Raw genomic sequence first — 8,864 nt, forward strand, 5'->3', positions numbered from 1 at the left:
CGAGAGCTTGAGAAATGGAGATCCTTTGGGATGCAGACAACACTTCTTTTGCCAATTCTTAATTTCTGAGAATGTATATGTATTGTATTTACTTTGAAGATTGCGTGAGAATAAGTAACACTTGAAGTCTAGCTGAATCTATCTACTGTCAGACTCGTTGTGCATCGAGAAGGCTGACGCGGGAAGGACATCCCCGGGCACCGACCCATGACGTCACAGTTTCGCCCCCCAAAAAAACACTTATACAACGTCGCAAATAAAAGGATTACCACCCGAAAAGACCAAGCGCCCCGTTATTGCGTAGGAAGCGGTCAACGGGAGCACGCGAGGCCCCGGTGGTCAATCCGTAATTACACCCAACAACTCCAGGAGCGTCTCCAGATTGCGGAGAATACGACTCGACCCGGGAGCGGGGAGGCTAACCAACGAAGGCAACGCCAGGCTGAGGCCACGCACCGTCTGTCTTGTCTCGCCGCAAACCTAACGAAAGCGCAGCGCTTTCGTCTCCGTCGCTAGGGTTTCGGTCTCCGCAAACTCGATCTTCCGGGAGGGCACGAGGTACGCACCGCTCGCCCATGGTCTCCGTTCCGCCGATTCGACGCCTGCTTCCGCTAATTCTGTCTCTTCTTCTTGTGGTTTGCAGCCGGTGCTATTGGTTTTGGTGCGGCGGCCTGAGAGAGATGCCGCCCAAGTCGGTTAAGAGGGGCGGCGCCGCGGCGGCGAGGAAGGGGTCGGCTACGAAGGCCAGACCGGCGAAGCCCCAGCCGGTCGCGGAGGAGGCGCCCGTCGAGGTGGTCAAGGCAGCGGAGGAGGCTCCCCCTAAGGTGGAGGAGCAGAAGCCACAGCCGTCGCCGCCACCACAGCAGCCGGCCGCCGAGGAGAAGGCCAAGGCGGATGCCGCTGAGAACGGCGCAAGCCACGCTGAAGGTATCACGTTTGCTCCTCTGTTTCGCGCATAGTTAGACTTTTTTCGCGTATAGATCTGTGCTTCGCCGTGCCGTTTTTCCTTACTTGGGACCTCTTGTCTTTTCCTGTAAATGTGTGAGGATTTGACGTCTATGTAATTTTTAGATGATGGAGCTGCAAAAGAAACATATGAAGAAGAGGACAAAGGTGAACGACTGGAGTTCGAGGATGAGCCAGAATATGAAGAGGAGGCTGCTGTCGACTACGACGAGAAGGATTTGGAGCAGTATGAGGAGCAATATGAAGACGGCGATGAAGGGTTGGAGTACACTGAAGATGTAGTCGAAGAGGAGACTGAGATGGTGGATGAGGAGGAACTGGATAATGGTGGGGATGATGGCGAGTGTGAGGAATATGAAAATGCAGATGAAGACCACGATGTGGACGTGGAGGACGAAGACCATCATGAAATGGTGAAAGCACATCGTAAGAGGAAGGAGTTTGAAGTTTTTGTTGGTGGGCTAGATAAAGATGCAACAGAAAGTGACCTGAGGAAAGTTTTCAGTGAAGTCGGCGATATCACTGAAGTTCGTTTGATGATGAACCCTGTTACGAAGAAGAATAAAGGCTTTGCCTTCCTGCGATATGAGACTGTGGAGCAAGCAAAGCGTGCTGTTTCAGATCTGAAAAATCCGATGGTTGGTTTATTACAACTGATTACATTTGTTTAATATATTCCTAAACAAAAAGAAAAATGTTACGTATGTTTATAGTATATTTTTGTTGCAAGTACATAACTGTTTCTGAAATTCTGTAGGTGCGAGGTAAGCAATGCGGTGTTGCTCCTAGTCGTGACAATGATACACTTTTTGTTGGCAATATCTGCAAGACATGGACAAAAGAACATGTATGATGCTTAAACTCTTTTTTCCCTTGATGCCTTTTTTCTGCTTCTCGGTGTAAGAAATAATTTGTTTTGGAATTTACAGCTGAAGGAGAAACTGAAGATCTATGAGGTCGAGAATTTTGACGATTTAATATTGGTTGAGGATAGCAATAACCCAGGGATGAACCGTGGGTATGCTTTACTTGAGTTTTCTACTCGCCCTGAAGCTATGGATGCTTTCAGGCGGTTGCAGAAGAGGGATGTAGTCTTTGGAGTTGATCGCACTGCTAAGGTTTCCTTTGCCGATTCCTACCCTGAAGTCGATGATGAAATGATGGCACAGGTCAGCACTTGTTTTCTATAGTACTCCCTCCGTCCCAAAATAAGTGTCTCAACTATAGTACTCCCTCCGTTCCGATTTACTCGTCGTGGTTTTAGTTTAAATTTGAACTAAAACCACGACGAGTAAATCGGAACGGAGGGAGTACAACTTTGTACTAAAGTTAGTATAAAGTTAAGACACTTATTATGGGACGGAGGGAGTAGTTTTAAGTGTCACTTTTTTTTGTGCCCCCTTAAAGTGGCATGTTAGTAAAAGTATTTTGATGCTGTTTGGTCATGCACTCTGGCAGCTGCTAGTTTTTATTTTCTGGTGTTGTGTTTAATATTGTATGATACTAATATGTTTAAAGTTACTGAATTCATTTTGGTTCTGTGGTTCAGGTCAGAACTGTATTTCTTGATGGTCTCCCCCCGTCATGGGAAGAAGATCGTGTTAAGAAGTACCTTAAAAAGTATGGAGCTATCGAGAAAGTTGAACTTGCCCGAAACATGCCCGCGGCCAAAAGAAAAGATTTTGGGTTTGTTACTTTTAATACGCATGATAATGCTGTTGCATGTGTTGATGGGATAACTAGTTCTGAGCTTGGCGAAGGTGACAGCAAGGTTTGTTTTCCAACTGAGTTTGCTGTACCTTCTTAGCTGATTTTCCCATCTACTCAGTCCACTGTATAATAGATAAAATTATCATGCAATACTTTATAATGACTATCATTTTGTGATTCAGGCAAAAGTGAGAGCCAGATTGTCAAGGCCAGTACAGAGACCTCCTAGAATGAAGCATGGATTAAGAGGAAATTTCAGGATTGGGCATAGTGCTCCTCGAGGCGGCCGTTTCCCATACACTCGGCCTCCTCCACGCCGGCCTCTGCCACGTCTTGTACGGCCTGATACTCGCTTACCTCCTATCAGGAGGCCTCCACTGAAGAGGCCAATAGATATTAGAGATAGACGCCCTGTTATGTCAATACCAGATAGAGTTAGGCGTTTGCCTCCTCCAGAGAGATCCTATGATAGAAGGCCCCCAGGTGCGTATAGATGGTACCCATTCTTTTTGTAGAACAATCAACTATAGCCGCATCAAATTTCTCATACAAAACCTGTGTACAGCTCCTGTTTACCCAAAGAGAAGCCCAAGGAGGGAATATGGAAGGCGTGATGAACCTCCTCCGCCAAGGAGCAGAGCTACCTTTGCTGCTGATTACAGTGCAAGAGTTCCAGTTGATAGGCGCCACACTTACAGGGACGACTATTCGCCCCGTGAATCAGCCTATTCAGACCTAGCTCCTCGCAGCGCTCCCCGTTTTTCTGACAGGAGAGCATATGCTGATGATGGCTATGTAGAGAAGATTGACCGACCTTTGCCAACCTATAGGGAGGGCCGTGGACGTGATTATGATACAATATCTGGTTCAAAACGCTCATATGTTGAGATGGTGAGGGTAGTTTAATTTGTTGTTGCATTTTTTCCATGCACTTGCAGTTTCTTCCTCAATCAACCTGACTATTGTTAATGATGCAAGGATGACGTGCCTCCTCGGTATCACGACATTAGCGTTCGTCAGCCCAAGGCACGCTTAGATTATGATGTTGGTGGTAGCAGTGCTCGGTATGCAGATGCTTATACTGAGAGGTTGGTGTATATTTAGTAACATGCAGTCCTTTTGCTTGGTTTTTGTTTGTTTTAGAGAACGTCTTGGTATTTGATTTTAATCTCATGTTCTTACAAATGTCCATCCTTGGAAGGCTCGGGCGGTCACATGTGGGATACACTAGCAGCAGATCTGTCGCTGGTCATGACCCGGTGTATAGCAGCAGCCGCCATGGCTTGAGTTATGGAGGTATGTACTCTTGAAGCCTATGCTATTTGAGTATTTGTCATGATACCTTTCTTGATCCAATGCTTCTAACATTTTTAATGCATCTCATCTTCATAGGTTCTGCGAGCACTGGAGATGCTGGTGGAAACTACTCTTCAAATTACAGTGCAGACTACATGCCTCGTGGATCTGATGTAAGTCTTGAAGTATTTTATGTCTAATGGATTTACTATGTATTGCTCTCTCCAAGTCAAATATAGGTCCAGTTCCAGTGAAATATTTGTAAGCTTGATCATCTGTGAAGGAAAAACTACCAGCATCAAGAACATCATCAAATTGATACTGCTAGATTCAACATAAAATGCACTTCCATAATGTATAAATATTTGTGTAAAGCAACCTTGTTTCATGGAAATTTATGATCAACATGTTATTGTTTGGTCAGGTTGGTGGAAGTTCATATTCATCGCATTACTCGGGTCGTAACACGGGCAGCAGCAGTGGCTACTTTGGCGGCAGTGGTTCCAGTTCGTACTACTAAGGTGAAAGCTCTAATCAGTTTCAGTTTCCTTTAGTTTAATTGCATTGCACATGAATTTTGTTCACCATCTGTCGCCGTCATCCCCATCATTGCGCTAGTTGCTCACTTAGGAGATGGCAAATGTTTGCCCTTGTATCAAACACGGAACACCCTCCGTGATCAACCATGAATTATTTTAATGATACAGATTTGGCATCCGACCGTCTTTGTGGAACAGATGTGGCACCATAGGAGGTTGGTGTAGGCCATGGATTGTACGGAGCTCCTTAACTTAAGGCCTATGGATCTGGACAAGTGGCAAGTGTGGGCAATCAATAAGGCATGTCTGAAGGAGCCAGGAACATCGAGTTGGTTGAAGCAGTAGTCTTGTGGATGTTCCGGCATGTTTATTTAATGTAAGGCTTTGCTTTAGTTGGTCAAGAGTTGTGAACTAGCCAGCCATGGTGTGTTGACATGTTTACTTCCAGTGTTTCTATAACATTGAGAGATATGGAGTATTTCAATAAGTAATCTTTGAGGTCGTTTCCTTGCTGCAACACAAGGTGTTTTGGAGACCCCACCTTTGATGACCCAGCAGAAGATCAGACTTACGAATGAAGCCTTAGAAGTGAGCGCTTCATGTAAGGCTGTTACTTCTGAAACCTTTGGTTCAGACCACGCTGCATCTGTTCTCTAGTGGATTGAACTTTGCTACCTGAGACTGAAAGATCAGGTTGAAAATTTGGACTAGTTATTTGTTAAACTGCACTGCAGATAAAATTGGATTTGTTGGTTGCCAGGTTCTGGGAGAAACCTTTTGTATGGCTCAAGTAGTTCTTTCACCAAGCAATTTCTTTGGCCTCCCCACAATTTTAAGATAACAGAATTCACAGCTACATGACTGGATGGCCTTGCAATGCTGTCAAACAGCAGCATAGAGTACATGGCACCAGATAAATTTAACAAGCATTATCAACACTGAGCACCATGGTTTATGAAATATCTTTGAACTTCTGCATGGAGCATGGATCAATACATCTTTGAGCCAAATATCTGTTTGATGGTTGCAAGTTTTGAAGAACTTTGCTGGAGGCATGAATCTGGTCTTTCTGAGTTCTGCTAATTCCTTTAGTATAGTTTCTAGTGCACTATGACTTAATATAGGTTATTATATATGATACACTTAGGGGTTATTATATATGATACACTTAGGCCCTCGTTGCGTAATATAGGTTATGTATAGTACCTTTAGGCCCTCAATTGCATTAGATTGTTGGGTGTGGGCGGGGGTGGATGGTTTTAGAAGAACTGAATTTCTGATATTGAAGTTCCTTCCTTGCATCATCTATTTATAAATGATGTTTGTGATCACTAAGAGGTTCTGCGTCTACAAGTTTATAAACAACAAACTTATCCAATCTTTTGGGAGTTGTTGATGTCATGTGCTAATTCGAAGAAATAGGTAGGTGAAAGAGATGGTTGAAAATACAAATTATAGAGGCTACATAAAGCGGCAATAAGGATAACTATGATTAGATCTGGAGATCAAAGTTATGCATTTTTGGTTGGCTACTCTTGGAAAGGGGCTTGATGTGGTCTCTTCCGATGCTGCATTGAGATGGCAGACTTTGGCAGTCTTCAGAAACAAAGCATTGGTTATAACTGAGCTATTTGTTGGCCATCATATCATCTGTTTAATATTTGTTGGAGTAGGAGTCCTTGGGTGAAATCAACAATGATGTTATTAGAACTTTTAAACGGCATTAGATCACCAATAGTGCAAGGAAAATTTATACATTTCAGCAAAATGAGAGGGTGCCGGTGAATCTGGAGACGGGGATTGGAAGTGTGATGGAATCAGCACTGATTGGTTGATCTAATGCTCAAAACCAAGGGCGGCTGACTTTTAGGACAAAGAAAGGTAGATCAGGTGGCTACTAATTTACAAGTTTTGCATCTGGGAGAAACATTTTCTTCAAACTGCAAGTGTAAAAGCTCAGTTTAAGTTTCTTTTGCATCATGGACTATCGAATTGAGGCTATCGAACCTTGCAGTTAGGTCCAACTTGTTTTCAGTAGAAACATACGATAACTTGCATTCATGAAGACTGTCTATATGTTCCTGAAGATCGCAAATATTAGTTGATGACGAATGTTTGACAAAATATCTATCTTCGAAATCCTCACTCTTGCATTTTTTTTTCAATTTGAGCAATGAGTTATGTTAGTACAATCTCCATTAATATGTACTCCCTCTGTCTGAAAAAACTTGTCCCAAGCTTATCCTTCAAATGGATGTATCTAGATGCATCCATTTGAGGGACAATCTTTTTCGGACGGAGGGAGTATTTGAATACTATATTCACACTTGCAGTTTTGAATTTGAGCTGCAATGGTGCAATATTCATTGCATCTCCAGTGTGTTGTAGTGTATTCTTCTAAGCTTAGCTTGAACTTACCATGCCGCATCTTTACTACTCCCTCCTTCCCGAATTAGTTGTCTTAGATTTGTGTAAATATGGATGTATCTAGACATGTTTTAGTGTTAGGTATGTCCGTATCTAGATAAATGTAAGACAATTAATTTGGGATGGAGGTAATATTAACCTGAGTACTGCTGCTCATATCGTATTTCAGTTGAATGTTGCACTAATATAACCTACAATATGTTGTATTTTCTCTACATTGCCTGAGTTTGATCAAAAAATTGTCGCAAGCACTGCTGCTTCTGTTAGTCTCTTCTCCAGAGAGTATGGGCGTAGAATGATGTAATGTTGCAGTTGTTGCACAGGCTTCCTGTACGTGAATTGTTACCTATTTTCTTTTTTACCACTGTACTACACAATGAGAATGCAATGTTAAATTTTTTTTTTGAGACATGTGTTGATGCTTTCATATGCATTTTTGCCATATTTTTATTAATCATCGGTGCGTTGCTGTCTGTGATTGACGTGGTGTTGCCACCTCGCCGGGCTGAATTGAGCAGACTGTTAGTCTCGGGTCGAAGTGAAAGCACCGGTAATTTGTCTGTGGTCGGTGCTGTGCTTGGCCCTTGCCTGTTAGCATCTCTGAGCACTAGCGATTACCTATTAGACTTGCCGTGCGGCTGTGCACCGGTGGTAGTTTGTTGGCAGTCGTCCTTCTGAGCCAATGAAGCTCATGATTAGTCCGGGAAAGAAATGGAAACACTGGTAGCATGGCCGCTACTCGCGTTGGAGGACCTGGGCGCAATCAAACAGACTCTCCGGTCCGCTGTGCAGGCTTGCCCGGCGAACGCTCCGCTCCATAGCTCTGGTGTTAACTTTCCCTTCGACTTCGAATGGTGCTGCTCCGCGTCCCGGTAGCACATGAACATGCGCCGTGGGTAGTTGCCTCTCCCTGGTGTGCCTTCTTTCCAGCCGATGAGGTCCTGCTTCACCTCCTCGCTCGCTGCCGGCTGAAACGTGCTCCCATTGACGAACATTTTCTCTGTGTGTAAACGAAAAGATCTGGACGTGCCGGCGTTAACGTTTGTTTTGCCAGATTCACCGTGGCGATCCGCGGTTTGGCCTCGCCTCGCACGCTACCAATCGCACGACGAAGCATTTCGAAAAAGAAAAAAAAAACCGCACGACGCACCGTGCCGGTCCGGTCCCCCGGAAACACGCGCGTAGGGAGGCGCTCCGTCCTTGCCGGCTGCCGCCCGAGGCACGCCACTACGACGCCGAACTCGGCCCCACGCGCGCTCCCTCCGGACCTGGACCAGCGCAACTGGGCAAGCGCAGGCGTGAACCACCCCTCCCGCCGCAGCACCGCGCACTCTCAAACGTCTCTGTCTCGCGTCCACGCCGGACCGGCCGCCTGATGTCGCCGCCCGGCCTCGTCGCATCCATCACACGCGGGCCATGCGATGCGCTTCCTCGCTCGCCCGGCCCGGTCAAGCCACCAGGCGGCACGTCGGCGCCTCCTTCGCCATCACGCCGCGGGGGCACGTCAATCACGCACGCCGCGGCAGCCGCGCCGCGCGCCACCTTGCCGCACCCGCACGCCACCTTCCCCCGTACCAGGTCACACCGCAATGCCGCCGCGCGCGGCCAACGACACGCCACCTTCACGCCCGCACTCCTCTCGCCCAATATACTAACAATTTCTTTTTTCCTTATTATTAATTTCCACGAGCATCGAGCTTTTCCTTCCAGCCCTCCGATCCGCTCGGCCAGCGGCATCCGACGGCCACGGGGGAGGAGAGGGGAGGGCGCCAGCCTCCGATGGTCAAGGCGTTAACCCCACAGGCCGCGGTAGGCGCCGCCGCCGCTGCCGCTGCCGCCCACCGCCCGCCGCCCACCGCCACCCCTTGTAGCCGCCTAAACATGACTCCGCCTCCGTTATAACCCCCCTCCGCCTCCGCCTCCACC

The 8,864-nt window shown here is 46.4% G+C and overlaps 1 protein-coding gene across 2 annotated transcripts; it reads left to right on the plus strand.

The window, feature by feature from the left end:
- The first annotated feature begins 327 nt into the window (after positions 1-327).
- On the plus strand, positions 328-5,028 carry LOC123046192 (nucleolin). Of its 2 annotated transcripts, none has more exons than XM_044469501.1 (13): positions 328-558; positions 644-927; positions 1,072-1,604; positions 1,724-1,813; positions 1,896-2,135; positions 2,516-2,737; positions 2,859-3,159; positions 3,242-3,567; positions 3,655-3,764; positions 3,878-3,972; positions 4,069-4,145; positions 4,397-4,493; positions 4,680-5,028. In XM_044469501.1, the coding sequence occupies exons 2-12, from the start codon at positions 681-683 to the stop codon at positions 4,490-4,492; spliced, it is 2,337 nt and encodes a 778-aa protein (XP_044325436.1). In that variant the 5' UTR covers positions 328-558; positions 644-680; the 3' UTR covers position 4,493; positions 4,680-5,028. The 2 variants fall into 2 exon arrangements, with proteins under 2 accessions (XP_044325436.1, XP_044325435.1); XM_044469500.1 differs by having other exon boundaries at positions 4,710-5,028.
- Positions 5,029-8,864: the final 3,836 nt, after the last annotated feature.

Source organism: Triticum aestivum, chromosome 2B (genome assembly GCF_018294505.1).
Source record: "Triticum aestivum cultivar Chinese Spring chromosome 2B, IWGSC CS RefSeq v2.1, whole genome shotgun sequence".
NCBI lineage: Eukaryota > Viridiplantae > Streptophyta > Magnoliopsida > Poales > Poaceae > Triticum > Triticum aestivum.

Coding starts and splice junctions, on each gene's coding strand:
- LOC123046192 (XM_044469501.1), top strand. CDS start 681: ATGCCGCCCAAGTCGGTTAAGAGGGGCGGCGCCGCGGCGGCGAGGAAG. Junction 3,160..3,241: donor CTATGATAGAAGGCCCCCAG/GTGCGTATAGAT, acceptor ACCTGTGTACAG/CTCCTGTTTACCCAAAGAGA. Junction 4,146..4,396: donor ACATGCCTCGTGGATCTGAT/GTAAGTCTTGAA, acceptor TTGTTTGGTCAG/GTTGGTGGAAGTTCATATTC.